Source organism: Rhagoletis pomonella, unplaced genomic scaffold (assembly GCF_013731165.1).
Source record: "Rhagoletis pomonella isolate Grant_MI unplaced genomic scaffold, Rhpom_1.0 Rhpom_scaffold_00006, whole genome shotgun sequence".
NCBI classification, from domain to species: Eukaryota; Metazoa; Arthropoda; class Insecta; order Diptera; family Tephritidae; genus Rhagoletis; species Rhagoletis pomonella.
In genome coordinates, this window is record NW_023458560.1 from 75,065,133 (window position 1) to 75,081,848 (window position 16,716).

A 16,716-nucleotide genomic window follows, 5' to 3' on the forward strand; every position below is an offset into this window, starting at 1 on the left:
GTTTAGATGAATGCCCATAATAAAATAAAAATTACAAAAAAGAAATATAATAAAATTATATAATTTAAAGTAAAACAAAAAAAAAAATAAAACGAAAAATTGTGTCTAAATATCGTAGGTGTGTGTACGTATGAAAGACATAATTTAACTAAAAATAAAAAGTAAAAGAACACATCCAGTTGCGCCGTTAGAATATGTACAAGCTCGTAAAACTCTTCACGCCACTTTCCATTCAGTTAGTTTTACATTGCGACTTCCATTCATTCCCCCAACCATGATGTTCAGCTTCTGCCATGCACTTTTTCATCACCAACTCCACACCTATTGCAGTAATACTTATTTTCATATTTATATGTAAGTGTGTAAGTATGTACATATATACACACTACAAAATGTTTAGGTTGCCACTAATTCCATTTTGGTCATTTTGCTGCCTGGCATTTGCATGTTGCACGCAACCTCCTCCGCAGTTCAGCGACTCCGCCGCGGTCGAATTCCAGTTCCAAGCCAATAACCACAAACAGTCATGTACATACATATATATGTATGTATGTATGTAAACATACATATTAAAATTTACATTACATGCACTGTTCGAGCGCGTCCCTTGGGTTAGCAAAACAGAATGCTAGCTAATGCGAGCCATAAACTATTTTTTACGGTATTTTGCGCATGAAAATTCAAAAAAAAAAATGTATATACGTATCTACATACAAACATACATGTATTACATAGACGTTGTTGAGTTATAAATAAAGCTATTATTTTAGCACAAATCCTATTCTAAGTCACACACATGACCTTTGTATGTCAAGCAGCGACCTTAACATGCTTCCGGTAACTTTTTAACGCCTTTATTTTTCCTAATTCCCACCCCCCCCATGTCCCTAAGTCGCTTATTATACGAGTATTACCACTTTCTTTTCTTTTTCACACATTCCACTTTCAACCTTTTTATTCTGGTTCTGAGCCGGCTAAAATTATTTGCCATCAATCCATTTCTTGCACCTCTATAGGCTTATATTCTTCCCCACTCTCTCTCTCTCTCTCTCTCTCTCTCTCCCTCTGTCTCTCACTCTGTTGGATAATTTTCGTATGTAATTTTATTTCCAGTACTAAGACCCCCCCCTGCTGGTCGCTGTTGCCTTGGAACTGGACTGGAATACTTGTGTTTTTTAAGTTCTTTCTTTCGCTTTGTCTTCTGGCAACTGCCATTTGTTTACGACGCCGCTGTCGCTTTTTTGTCTGCTTGCTATTATAGCCTTTAGTTTTCTTGTGTGGGCTGTGCTTGAGGAACAAAATATGTATGTATTTTAGGGTGGTCCTTAAATGAAAATGAACGATTTTTTTCAGTCTCACCCCCTCCTGATTGGAGACGGTTGAAGCGTGTCGGACAGGGGGCAAAGGCCGGAGGCCTCCAAGGACCCAAAAAATTCAAAATATTTCGTTTTATTTGATACCCAAAATCGATACTACTAGTCGGGGATATCACATATAAATTTTGGCCCCGACTGGAGTAGGATATGACGCTTTTATAGGGTAATCTAATTATGACCCCTGCGCGGCACGCCTTAACCGACTTTAATCGGGACCAAAATTTATATTGCCTCCCTACATTTACGGACCACCCTAATGTATATGCATATGTACATATCTCCATACATACATATGTAACTATATTTTTGTGTATACAATGCGTAAAGTATGACTCTGCCATAAATTGGCTCCGAATTAAAGGCTTGATGTCATAAATTCTGTACTTTAATTGTTTATTCCAAGCATATGGTGGGAAGATTGATTATAGACGTGCAAATATTTAAAAAAAAAAATGTGGGCTGTTTCACTTGCGAGACGTAATCCCCGTTCTTTTGACATAATCACGTAACAACTAAAAATAAATCCTGTGTGCGATTACTTCGATGAGGAGCGTTTTTGTCGTTTGGCTCAGTAAGTTCAATTTGTTGAGCGCCCCTGGGTCGGAGTATGTTCTCAATTCATACTTCCAAGTTTTAAACGTACATATCTTTCTCAAAAATGTATACCTATTTTAACAAACCCCTATTTGGTTACAGGTCTTGGATGAATTATATTTAGTTCATATGTTTCTATGTAGGGTTGCAGGGTGGTTCTTTCAAGCAAAGCTAAACGCCATAATAACTCGGCTCCGTGGCTCTTAACCTCCGCCCCTCCGGGATGGCCTATCGCTATTTATTCTGACAGCCAGACTGCTATCAAATCTCTCAAATCTAACGGAACAACGTCCAAAGTAGCCATAGAATGCAGGAAGACTCTCAACCTGTTGGCATCAAAATGCTCCTTGACTGTTGTATATGTCCCTGGACATAGGAACATTCCTGGCAACTCTTAGCCGACGAGGTGGCGAAGTCAATTCTGCTCAGAATGCGGGCATACCTCTAACCTCCTGCAAACACAGACCAAAGGCTGAACTCATTGAGGAGGTAAATACCAGGTGGGCTGTGGAAACCACTTGCCATACTACCAGGAAAATTTGGGCAAAGATTGATGTAAGGCGATCCTTAGATCTTACTCGGCTGGGCCGGTCTTCTCTCAGATTAAATAGTAGTCCGGGCATCGGCTCGACCCTATTAAGCTGGTATTTCAGGGTACTATTTTATATATATATAAGGAAAATTTTAAAGTTAGGGGGCGCTCGAGCACCCCCCTGCCCCTACCTGGCAACGCCCATGAGTCCGGGTAATCACCGAACACGGCCTGATGGGCACACAGGTAAAAGGTTAGGATACCCCACCAACGATTTGTGTCGCAGTTGCAGGGACGAGGAGGAGGAGGAGACCATCGAACTCCATCCATTGTGCCAACCTGGCCAACACGCGCAACCACCTCTTCAACAAGTATTTTCTGGATTGTTTAGGCGACTTGAACTCGGCGAACGTCCCCGACTTTTTTTGCTATATAAAGCGCACTCAGTAGTTCAATTACTAACGGAGCGAAAGAAACAAGTCAATCATTTCTTGAGAGAGGATAGTAACATTTTTTTTTTAAACTGAAAAGCGAATCTGAGATATCAGAATAACTTTCTGTCTAGGATCAAGCCCAGATACTCCACCCTCTCTCGGAGAATAAGTGGAATACCAATGTTAGAGGTGGAATAGCTATTTTATATTTCACCCCCTTTTTATGAGGCTTCACGGCTGGTTCACAATTCGTAACCCTCTTTACAACAAAGTTCAGGTATCTTTGCATAAATTTATACAGGGTGTTTAAAAACTTCCATCTAACAATTAGCGCTAGGTGCTGACAGCGCCTTATTACCAGAGGTTCCAACAGGTCGTTGACTTACTCTTCTCTGGATAGACACGCTGCCTTACTCCGCTGGGAGTGATTTCGACGCATCGGTAGGCTCAGTTTATGTAGAGAATACATTATTAAATGGAAGGTACCGGCCGTGCCATTCGTGGGAGTTTTCTGAGCTAGACTTCGATTTTGTTTTCTTTCACCGGACAAGTGTGGCGGATGTTGGAATAGCCATAACTCCCCATTAGCTTCCGTCAGGCAAAAAGGGGAGGTGCTGATCTTTTGAATAGTTTTATATAGGCGCGGATTCTAAATGAGGATGTCATCAAGAATAACTCACAGATAACGTATTTCTTTAAGGGAGGGTATATTTTCTAGTGGCAGAAATGGTTTCAGGAGTAGCAGCCATTAGAGCGGTTGATGCGAGTACTTAATGGAAAAACCTCGGAGTCAGAACTCTGCGTTTTAACTCTTTTCTTTTAATTTTTTCATCTTCAAAGAACCTAAAATATCGTATGATTTTATATACCAAACCCAGCTGCATATACTGGACGCATTAAACAAAACGAAAAATAATCAGTAATAAATTTGTACTAGCATTTTTTAGAAAGCTTTTTTTTAGATAGCTGCATTAGTATTCTTGTTATAACATCTTTCTAGAAGATTCTTAGAAAATCAATTAAAAATTCAATCAGAAAAATCATTACCTACTGCCTCACCGGAAACTAGCATCTCCTCTCAAATATTTCCTAACTCAGCGCATCCGCATCCCCCTTCCATTGCTTCACTCTACTACGATACCTTAAAGCAAATGTAAAAATATTTATTTTCTCTCTAACATTTCGCTCTTCTTATCACCTCAATTTCGCTGCTGCGGCACAATTTCTTCTCAAAAAAAAAACAAAAAACACTGCAGACGCACTTGACGAAGGGGAGATCTATGATGAGTACAACAACATGCTCGTCTCGGGTCGCCAGATTACACGGCAACAGCCACAACATCAACAACAACAACAACAACAAAACTACGATATTGTTCTACTCAAGGAATTGTCAACTAGTTCTGATTCACTCTTTACAGACCCCATATCACCGCGTAGCATCGGCGAGCAACAACTACGTCCAGAAACTGCAAATGAAGTGGACAGATTCTCACGCGCATACAATCGTTTGGCAGCGCGCGGTCTCAACGATCTACCAACTCTTATCAAAGAACGACCGATCAGTGAGATCAGCATAACATCAGCCGACACCTCGGGCATTCTATCGCCGACAACAGCGCGCGCAGTACACGAGCTCCAGCGAAGACATCGCGCCGATAAGGTGGCACATTTGTCAGTCTCACAAACGACATATTTGGAATTGGTGCCTGATACGAGTCCGGAACTCGAATCGGATAGTCCGGATGAGCAGATGGCTTTGCAATTGGGCAAGAAGTTGGCGCAAGTGCTGAGTAGCAGCGGGAGTAGCGGCAGCGCGGCAACAGTGACGCCACAAGATGGTGCGCCAGCGGGTAGCGGTAGTGGCGCCAGCGCGGATATCTTCGGTAATATAGCGAAAACAAAGAAGATTGAATTGCACAATCTATCGTCGAGACTGGGAACGGCAACGAATGCGACGGCAGTAACGGGCGCCGAGGAGAAGATGACAGGTGAGTGAAAGTAATTTTTAATCGATCTTGTGGCGTGTTCATTAACATAAGGTCATTAAGAACGTTTAATTGTTAAAGAATTCCTTGATTCAACTAAGAGTTGAACTATGAGGTAAATAATTATGATTTCTCGCCTGCAATAGGAAAATGTAGTCTATATCGACACCTGGATGGAAGATTGACCTATCTCGGCAGCCAGTTCGAAAACGCCCTATCTCAGAAAACTTTTCAGGAACCCCTACTTCAGGATTTTATTGGAAAATACCCTATCTCAGAATTCGGTTCAAAAATGTCCTATCTCGGCTGAAAATACATTGAAAGTGTGCTGAGATAGGGCTTTCTTCAATAAAATTCTGAAGTAGGGTGTTTTTGAAAAGCTTTTTGAGATAGGGCACCGAGATAGGTCAATCTTCCACTCGATCGATTTCATAGTTTAGTGAGGTATATATTCCCTGTACCGACGGATTTGACTTAGTTGATTTTCAACGTATATGGTATGGGTATTCCCCATGAAACATAATCAAATTAAAAATCGATTTAATGGGTTTCTGGATGTCAGAATTTTGTGAGCAGCCAAGGAATCTAAAAGGCGGGACGGTCGCATAAGGTAACTTAGCAAATATCAATTAGGCGGCAAAGTTCAGAATCAGAGGTTTTAGAAATATGTGTGTACAATTACATCCAATCATATTCCTGCCATGTAAGTATCTGCCTTCGAATTTCTACGTAGAAAGACTAATTTGGCGATATTAATTGGCCAGAAAACTTAAGCGAATTTTTCCTAGCATGTAGCTTTTTCAAATCTTAGGATTTGATATGATTGAAGTGATAGTTTCATATTTCGGTGATATACATACATACAGGGTGTCCCAGAAGTAACGTGCCAAACTTTAGGGGAAGGTAGGTGGGGGGGTGAGCTCACTGATAAACAAAAAATGTTCAGGTAAAAGTGTCACCGTTTTTGAAATATTTACATTTTTTTCGAATTAAAAAAAATCGTGCCTTTTCATGTGTTTTCTTTAACTGCAACTACAAATCGGGCAATACTTAGTAAATTTTTTATGTAAAATACTTCCAGATAGTTGCCTCTCCATACTCAAATGCAATGTAGTTAAAATATATTAAGGAACCATCATAGAATTAGGACTATTTCTGGATTTTTAACTTTTTGATATTTTCTTCCCCAACTTTGACTATCTCGGGTAAAAAAAAATGTACTGAGCTATAACTTTACATTACATTAGAAAATTGCTCATTTAATAAAGATTTTAGAAAGGTGCCACTCTTACTGTTTCGAATAGAAAAAAAAAGTTATAGCCGCTTTTGTGGGTAAAGGACTGGGACACGCTAGAATGTATTTAATAGATTTAAATTTAAGTTGGTCTTGTTACCGACCAATGACATGCTAAATAGTACAAAGGTACATTATTACCTGCTCCTGATATTATTTTATGTTACTTACCGGGATTCGGACTAGAGTCAATAACAAGGGCTATATCTATCAATATTTTTTGTGAAGGATGGGTTCACGTGAAATATAACATACATGAGTCGTTTGCAGAAAAATTTATTCATTTATTGATAAATGTGCTCAAATTGGCGACCTTCTAATCTAATACAAGCTCGGCATCTTTTAAGAAAAGACGCTTTTAGAGATCTTATACCGTTTTCTTTTCTCGAAAAAAAGGCTGCACTTATTCTGCCTTGTGTTAGCGCTGTCACATTTTCATGTTCTTTTCTCAGCCCTTTCACAAGGCGTCGTGTTCTTTTCTTAGCAGGTTGCGCTCTGATCCGGCGAAAGTGCTGCCTTTTCTGCCCTCAAATAAACGTGACGGTGAGAGTTGCATAGTTTATATTTAATTTAATCTTGTGAAAATTCAATTATTTACCCTATCAGAAATAAGTGCTTTGCTATAAAATTGTTAAAGACGTACAGGCCAAGTGAATAATTCAGCTTTATTAAGTTCTAAAAATAAATTGTGATGGAATAGTACATTTTCTGTTTCATTCTTATATAAAGAATGCAACATTTTCTCAGGCTTCAGGGCATTGCAAAGCAAGAGTTCCCATATAAAAGGGCAGAACTTTTTTTGAGAAAAGAAAACGCTATTAAACTCAATTGGGCTATCTCAGGAGCAGCTCCATTTATTTGTTCCCGCAAATGCTTTTCGTTTTGAATTGTTTTTGAATAAATTTTGTCCTTAAGATAGCCCCAGTAGAAAAAATCTAATGGATTAAGGTCTGGCGATCGAGCGGGCCACGTGATTGGCCCGTATCGTCCAATCCATCGGCCAGGATAAGTTTCGTCTAAATGAGCTATTACTTTACGCCCGTAGTGAGCAGAGCACCCGTCATTTTGCAGCCATAGTCTTCGCCGCAGGTTTAAGGGTACATCTTCCAAAAGAGTTGGAAGCCGTTCCTGAAGGAACTCTAAATAACTGTGAGAGTTGAGCGTTGGCGGCAGTTCCACAGGTCCCAATATCTGACAATTAAAAATACCGCACCATAAATTTATTTTGTACCGGTACTACGAACGATCTTCGCTCATTTCGTGAGGATTGTCTATCTGCCAACTGTGAAGGTTATGAAAATTAAAATAACCATCACGTTTGCATGATGATTCATCGCTCCAAATTATTTTATTAAAAAAGTTGGGGTCTGATTCATGCATTCGCAACATTTCACGGCAAAATCTAACCCTCGACAGGTAATCTCTTTCCTGTAGAGCCTGAAACACGTTGAATGTGGTAGGGATGAAATCGATGGTCTTTTAAAGCTTTGTGAACTGTAGTTTTTGGTATTCCCGTCCGTCTTTCCATCATTCTCACTGAAGTCGATGGACCTAGTTACACTTCCTCTAACACAGCTTCAACATCTACCGTTGCAGGACGTCCTGTTTCGCCGCCACGCCTTCCAGGTATGCGACCTTAAAAAAGTGAAAAATCATAGTTAACAAGCAAGCAAACAAGAAAGGTGTAAAAATCACTTACCTTCATATATTTCTCTATGGGTCCGGGCGAATACTTCACGACCCGGATGTCGACGATTGGGGTATCGCTCTGCATAGAGTATTTGAGCAGCTCTGGCATTACAGCAAGCTTAACCGTAAATTAGGTGAATATCCGCATATTCATGCGACGTATACTGCGTGTTCTCTGTCATAGTATAAATAACACAATGTTCGAAGGGTCCAATTTCACAAAATCCACTTTCACTAATTCCGGCAAGTAACACAAAATAATGTCAGGAGCAGGTAATAATGTACCTTTGTACTATTTAGCATGTCATTGGTCGGTAACAAATAAATTTAAATCTATTAAATACATTCTAGCGTGTCCCAGCCCTTTACCCACAAAATCGGCTATAACTTTTTTTTTCTATTCGAAACAGTAAGAGTGGCACCTTTCTAAAATCTTTATTAAATGAGCAATTTTCTAATGTAATGTAAAGTTATAGCTCAGTACATTTTTTTTTTTACCCGAGATAGTCAAAGTTGGGGAAGAAAATATCAAAAAGTTAAAAATCCAGAAATAGTCCTAATTTTATGATGGTTCCTTAATATATTTTAACTACATTGCATTTGAGTATGGAGAGGTAACTATCTGGAAGTATTTTACATAAAAAATTTACTAAGTATTGCCCGGTTTGTAGTTGCAGTTAAAGAAAACACATGAAAAGGCACGATTTTTTTTATATTCGAAAAAATGTAAGTATTTCAAAAACGGTGACACTTTTACCTGAAAATTTTTTGTTTATCAGGGAGCTCACCCCCCACCTACATTCCCCTAAAGTTTGGCACATTACTTCTGGGACACCCTGTATATTGAAAATTTTTTTTTTAAAAACGTCTGCAAATCTGAAAAATTCCGATATCTTAATTAGCTTAATAACAACCTACTTAATATTTCTGGGAGTGCACTGTATATCAAAGTGTAATAGACAATCACATAGACTCCCAATCATGGTGTCTCTGGCTCAATAGCGGTATGGATACTCTTCAAGACTTAACTCCTATTTATCGATACTAGACCCCGACATACCAATGTAGGTCCGGCATCGAAAGTATTCAAACATGACACCACTACGTCTTCACGGGCGCACTCAACCCAACTCAGCTATCACCACTCGCTCCGAACCTCGTCGAAACACCACGTTTCTTAAGACTACCGTTATTTGAGCTTGACTGCAACTATTGAGGGACTATCCAACTCGAGGCGGAGTTAAGTAGCCGCAACAGCAAACATCGACTGCCTAATCTCAGTCCAGAGGATCTTAGGACAGGAAATATCCATACTTTGGGACACACAAGATAACTACTAGCTCTCATCAAAAACCGTTATAGAGTACCGTCGAGCACTCAATAGTTTAGCCGCCCGAAATACGGTCTCCTTAATCTTCTTGCCTGGTCATAAGGGCTATGAAGGCAACGAAAAGCGGACTTCCAAGCTAAAAAAAAAGGCCAGACACACCTTTGGTTGACCCTGCCCATTTCTTGGATTCAACAGTAACGATATCTAGAAGGACCTCAACAAGTGGGCAATATCTTGCACTGCTAGCCATTGAGATAAGTTATAGGGACACCATCACTCAAAGAAATTGCTTTGTTTCAGTTACAAAAGAGCTCTATCGGCACTTATGTTAAGTAGGAAAATCTCAGAAACACTGTGTGGAGTACTAACAGGCGACTACACGTGCAACAAACCATGCTCGGCCTCTGTAGGACCATTGCATTACCACCTGCCCAACACTAGCCCACCGCAGAGTCAGACTTTTAAAAGACTATACGCTCAGCGATATCGAGCCAATACAGACTTCGCAGCAGCTGGCCTGAAGACCTACACTCCAGGCTAAGTAACCATCCTTGTAAAATGGGACCCACCGACGATATGGGCTGTGGATTTGGTGGACAGATGGAGAAACCCCCAGAGAATATTCCATATGATTTTCCCTCAAGAGGCTGGAGCTTGCAGGCTGCAAAAGCGCTTAGCACAATCGTTTGCACAATTGATCTATCTAACTGGGTCGCAGCGCAGGTTTCTTAACAAGCATATACAGAGACGGTTTTTGGAAAGTTAACTCAATACTAATCATAATAATAGATGGGCGCTTATACAAAACGCGAATGCTTGGCCAAGTTCTCCTCCGATTTGTGACGTGCGCCTTGATGTTGTCACACAAAGGGGAAGGGGCCCGCAGTTTTACGCCGACTCCTAACGGCGATTGAATTTTTTATGAGAAACTGTTTTTCATGGCAGAAGTACATACCTCCGGAGGTTTTCCAATTCCTGCCGAGGGGAGAGCTCCTTTTATTTTTTTCTTTTATTTTTTTTTTTTAATGTTATTCAAAAACCGGGTTCGAACCCAACCCCTTGTACAATGGTAGTGCCCACTTCTAGGTCCTTAAAACTTCATTTTAGAGAGCTTGTGTGTTAAATATTTGCAACAACTTCACTTTAATCATACCTATAGTCCAATTTTCGCACGACTCGCAGTCCATAATCACTTCCTGAATTCTGTATAAATATACAAAATAAAATCCACTAACCTATCATCGGGTCATTATGACAAGCATGTGAGCACACTTTCCCAATGCCTACCAACTTAGTACACACATACATACATATTTAGTGTATGACCGGCTTTTAGGCGCATGCCTTTTCTGTTTATTTATTTACCCATTAACCCAGTGGAAACAAATGTGCCAAAATCATTTACTTTACTCCCTTCCGCTTCGCAAGTTTCTGGCCATACAATTTCACTTCAGCTTCCATTGATAGTGGGGACGTGAGAGCTCGACCTCCTCGGTGGATGCTTTTCATTTTGCAAACACATTACGAAAGTCGAATGCTAATAACAACAACAACAAAAACAAGCCAGACACGTAAAAACAATTTGGTTACAATTACAATGCACATGCACACATACATACATATGTACATATATTTCAATATTTAACAAATGCCATCAGCTGTTCTTTGGGAAATGTACATACATATGTACACACATACATACATACATATATATCAATGTACGTGCATGGGTTTATTGCTTCAATGGCGTCCATATGTACATATATATGGCGTACACACGTGTGTTTCAACCACATATACATACATACACAAGCAGACATGTCCTGCACAAGTTGGAAATTATTTAAATACCCATTTGGCCAACAAAACCCAGCTAAATATGTAAGTACACACAACTCCATTGGGTGGCTAGACGAACTATGTATTTACTAAATATATGCAAGTTCAGGTACGTTCACACATACATATGTATGCAGTGCCGGCCACTTGAATACCGCCCACTTTTGAGCCTCGGTATTGCCTCTGTTCCTTTTGTTTATTTTTTTACTTTTTTATAAAAATATTGCATATTCCATAACAAAAAAAAAAAAAACATTTATAAAAATGCGATTTATACAAAATTTTAAAAATCAACAAATTTACCAATTTTCAACAATTTTTCTTTTTGAGTGTTATAGTCCTTCAACTTCGGTATAAGAAGGTGCAAGTTTAAAGTTTCTAAAAATAAAATTAATGGCCTACAAAACTGCATACTCAAAAGTGTTATCAATTTTGAAGAAAATTTGTTGAATTATTATACATAAATTTTGTATTAGTTTGAAAATCAGACTTACGTGGTTTTTGTTATAGAATTTGCTGTTATTTTAAAAAAAGTGAATGAAAATGTAATAAAACTGGCAATACTGAGTTGCCAAAGTGGCGCGCTATTAAAATGGCCGGCACTGTACTTATGTGTGTGTGTGTGGCAAATAAATGTATTTAGAACTAAGTAAGACGATAGTTAAGCGCAAGACAAGATATTTGGAAACCAGCAGCAAGTGCAGACTCACGTAATTTTAATTTATTTACATATATACCTAAATATTTGTGTAAATATTTTAGAAATTCTTCGAACATTTGGCAACCATAGATGTGTTACATTGTACACACATTTGTTCATGAATTGCTAGCGAAGTAGAAATTCTTCGAAATCTATAAGATATTTTAAGAACGTAGTTTCCCTATTAAGGATTTTGCAATTTCTTAATTAAAGCTTAAAATTTTAGGTAATAGCTTTGCAGAATTTTGCAACATTAAAGGGCAATTTTGTATGGAAAACCGGTTTATTTGGGTTGTTTTACACGATTACGAGGCATTTATGCGTTTTGATGAATATCCTATATTTTGTAACGGTATTCAAAATGTTTGTGCCTTATTAGTGGTGCGCCAAGGTAAGCGAGGAAAGAAGTGCAGTAGTACTCGTAAGAAATTTATGCAATAAAATAGTTTGTTTCACTGTCTAATAAATTGAACATTGGCGGAAGAAATTTGTTGAACTCTAGTCGGCCAGACTTAAAAAATAAGAGAAATACTTAATAATTGAATTCAAACTTGAGCCCAATATCGATTTGCATCGGTATTCCATTATGAAAATAATTATTAATTTTCAAATAATTTGTGAGCGGTTCACACTCGTATTTATTTACAAATGTATGTGTATATGTACAGTCAGTCAATAAGGTTTAGGTGCAGCGAATTTTTTGCAATACGGGAACTATTTTTTAAATATTTTATTTTTGGCGAATTTTTTTTTTGCTCATTCATTGCATACTCAAATTTTTTTCTAAAAAGTCTAAATAAAAAGTGCAATAATTGAATGAAAATTTTTTTAATTTTGCACAAGGTTTGGAACTCTGATTTTTGGAGTTTTTGCTGTAGAATTAACTTTATTTTTGTAAAAAAAAAATTAACAAAAAATAAAATATTTAATAAACAGTTGCCCGTATTGCAAAAACTCTCTGTACCTAAACTTTATTGATTCACTGTACTTAATTGATTTTCACCTTTGTATTTTCAAACTGCGTTTTGAAAACAAAAGTTCACTTTCTAAATATGTATTCAAAGTTGTAAAAACTTTAACCAATGAAAACACAACAAAATTTTAATGATCCTTTTCAATGTCTTCATGCCCATTCTTAAAAAAAAAACTTTTTTATACATCGCTGCGTAAGATATTATTACAAGAATTTTTACCCGAATTCTTTACTCATTTATTGACCTTAAAAAGTGTTTGGAAATGGGTAAAAGGAAGCTCACACATACATACTTACATTTAAGTATCCATATTGAGGTAATATTTTATTCCTTTAACTTCGGCGCGTCATTTTTACTTTTAATTAAATCAAGTTGCGAACGGGCCATCAGACAAACGGAAGCTGCTTCTTCTAGGCAAATAAAAAAGTCGCTTAAGATATTCAGCTGGTTGTAGTAAAAGTAAAAGCGCCCGATATACAGCTGTCCTTATGGAAAATTGTTATGGGATTTTATGTTAAATACATATGGCCAGCAATTTAAGAAACTTAATGATGAAAATTATATATGTACATGAAAATTAAAAAAAAAAAAAGAAATCATAAAATATAAAACGTAAACAGAAACCCAAAAGTTTTTAACACCAAAGGCCACAAAATGGGACGCACGCAAGCTTTGTGGGTGTGCTGGTTAGGGTGTGTAGCCGGTAACTAAGCAAGCTTTTAGCGTGAAAAGTGTGTGTGTGTGGCTGCAAAAAAAATTTATTCAAAGCTCAGGCAGCAAGCAAGAAATTCCAACACGCACTTGGGCGAGCCGTGTTTTCGAGGTTATTTATTTTATTATCCTTTTATTGGGTTTATTGGTAAGGCTCACTGCGTTCGACCTTTTCCTTCATTTCTCTTCATTTTATTACTTTATGCGGATTTCCTTTTTTCTTTTAATTTCCTTTTTTCCGGCTCATCACCGCCTACCAAAGTAGGCTGCACAAACAATTGCAAGAAAATAAGTTTGACTCATTTTCTTCGAACAAAGCAAAAGAAAAAAAAAAAACCCAGATGAGATGTAACAAAATATATTTTTTCCCCTTTTTTCTTGTTTCTTTCATGCGTATATTCCGTGCCGCCTTCGTTGTCGCCTTCGCCAGATGCCAGCAACTTGAACAACAAACAGTTGCCGCCGCCGCCGCCGCCGCAGCCGCCTCCGACAGAAACTCAATCAACCGTTATAATTTCGTTTAAATCATCACAAACACCTGTTCAGTCTCAACACCAAACGCCCGCACCACATCCCGCCACACCTCCGCCAGTGGCAAGATCGAAACGGGATGCCACTGGTTTGGTTACGCCAACCACAACAACACCAACAATTGCAGCATCGGAAGTTGCTGCATCAACGCCTACCACCACCGCTGGTGTATACTCGGAATCGGCCGCCACAGCCGCTGTGACGGCAACACCGTCAACACCAGCCATCGCCGGCATTCCTGGCACTCCGGCCACTCCTGTGACTCCGGCCACCCCTGCCACACCGACAACGACGCTTAGCAACAATGTACTCAAAAAAGTTGCTACATTTACGGCTGAGAAGGCAGCAGCGACAGCGGCCAACACTATTAGCGCCAGCGCCAACGGAAGTTCGAGCGCCGCAGGCATGGCCGGGCATTTGGAGTACATCAGCGGCTGTCGGCGTTTATCTTATGTGCCGGAGAAGTTAAGCTTCGCTGCGTATGAAAAGTTTGAAGGTAAGTGCGCTCATTTTCGCTACGTTTCTTTGCTTTCACCTGAAACGCCCTCATCCTGCGAAAGGATGTAGTAGTGCTTGGAGCAGCTGCCTTCTGCTACACTTCTGAGTGATTTGATGCACAAATTTGCACACGCTTTTCATTATTCATGTGCCGGTATTTACCTTTTGTTAGCTTTGTTAAAAGGTGATATATTTTTTTTTTTTTTTTTTTTGCATTCGCTTTCCTACTTTTTCTCCACCCTTTTGCGTTTTATTGAGATTTTTTGTGTACTCTTAATTTCTTCTTAAATATTGACGCACATTGTAAGCGGAAATTGTAATCTTGAGAATCAGTCAAGTCGAGTGAACTGGCGTTAAGTATTTTACTTGTCTCGCGCTTTTGTCTGCATTGACAATTGTTAGCGGAAATTTGCTGTAGCCGAGTGTAGTGTAATAAAAATGTTTGAGGTAAATACTCTTCGATTAGTTTGTACTTACTCGCGCAAAAAGCTTTGTAATTGCGCGTAGCACAGAAGGAAAGGAGTGTGGCGTGGAAGCGGCAGTAATTTAAAATTTTAATAATGCCGCTTTAAATTAAGTATCAAATTAAATTTACGCTCAAAATTTCGAAGCGAAAACTTTTACCCAACTTTGTGAGTACTTAAGTGAATTTTGTCACTACAGTAAATAATAAATAATCCTATAACCAACAGTGATAAATATGGAAAACATAAATTCTTTTAATCCACCTAAGTAGCAAAGCCAAAAGAACAACATTCGCACAGTGTTTACATTTAGCCGCAACTGCAGATAAACAAATATTTATGACGGCATATTTCCTAAAAAAAATTTACAAACAAAGGCTTAATTAAGAAGGTTTCGTATCACAGACCACCTGGCTATGAAAGTTTACTCAAGCATAAAGCTGATACTTCCATATATGTAACTCTAGCTGTGCCGTGTCTAAGCCAAAGGGGAGCTCTCAGTACTCAGGAAGGAGATGCGCAGACTCTTCAATCGAGCAAAGCGCACGGGAAACTGGCTTGAGTATTCAGCGAGCCTAACAACATACAGTAAGGCGATTAGAAAAGTGAAGCGTAGCAGCTTCAGGTGCTTCTGTGAGAGCATCTCATCTACCCCTGCGGCTGCTAGATTGCTAGATTGCTAGATTGCAGGAACCAGGCTAGCCATTAGGCTACCAGACGGCACTTATTCAGGTAACGAAAAGGAAAGAGCACTCACTCTGCTAGCTTCCCAATTCCCTGATGTCATTCCGTCAACCCGGGATGCGGTGTTCCGCGTAGTCGGGCCATTCCCATCGGACTGGAAGCTGGCCAAAGGCCTAATAACCCAACAATCAGTACGATGGGCATTGGATTCTTTTCAACGGTACAAAGCCCCCGGGGTGGATTGCATGAGTCCAGTTCTGTTGAAGCAGGGTGAAGAGCTCCTACTTCTACACCTTGTCGACATAATGAGGGACAGTCTAGCGCTGGCCCACATTCCCGAAGATAGGAGGGATTACTGCCTAACTAAGTCAATAAGTCCGATAAGTCTAACCTCCTTTATGCTGAAGGCAATGAAGAACATTATCGACCATGAAATCAGGTCTAACACTCTGAAGGAGGTACCTCTGCATCCATTGGCGACGGCAAGACAGTCCCTTGCCAAGTTTCGACGTCTGGCGTGTGTTTGCATCGCGGGGCTATGCGCACATGTCCGACGGCAGCGCTGGTGGAAATAATAGTTGAACTGGAGCCACTACATATTATGATTGAACAGCTGACAAAACGAACGCTCTTAAACTTTTCGAGAGAGGGTTTTGGTAAAGGTAAAGTGCTATCATCCAGGAACAGGGACAAGCTAGGTTCCCATTAGTGCTGTGCACCAGGGATGATATGCACGGAATGGTATTTGCAAGAAACTTCATAAATAGTCAATATATACAGAAAGGTGTCTTGGAGCACGTCTATCTTAGAAGGACAGGTCCAGGAGAGCACTCTACAGTGGTACACGGACGGCTCTAGGACCCCTGAGAGTATTGGAGCATGAGTATACGGTCCCAGGCTGAATATTTTAGTCCCCTTGGGGACTTTCCCAAGCATCTTCCAAGCGGGACTATCTAATCAGTCTATGCGCAGAGATTAACCTTCGCAGAAATTATCGAAGGGAATGGATACTTATACTAAGCGACAGTCAGCCGGCATTTATGGCTCTCACATCCTTCGAGGTCAAATTCTCTTTTGC

At 39.4% G+C, this 16,716-nt stretch overlaps 1 protein-coding gene across 8 annotated transcripts in view; it reads left to right on the plus strand.

The window, feature by feature from the left end:
- LOC118741290 (protein cappuccino-like) overlaps nt 1-16,716 on the plus strand; it is a 56,346-nt gene that overhangs the window by 16,697 nt on the left and 22,933 nt on the right. For 4 of the 8 annotated variants that reach the window (XM_036473211.1, XM_036473212.1, XM_036473214.1 and 1 more), the window contains 2 exons: nt 4,358-4,927; nt 13,892-14,488. In XM_036473211.1, coding sequence (XP_036329104.1) covers nt 4,358-4,927; nt 13,892-14,488 — 1,167 coding nt within the window. Of the gene's footprint in view, nt 1-212; nt 355-4,192; nt 4,928-13,891; nt 14,489-16,716 lie in introns of those variants that run through there. The other 4 variants (XM_036473216.1, XM_036473217.1, XM_036473210.1 and 1 more) reach the window with 4 other exon arrangements.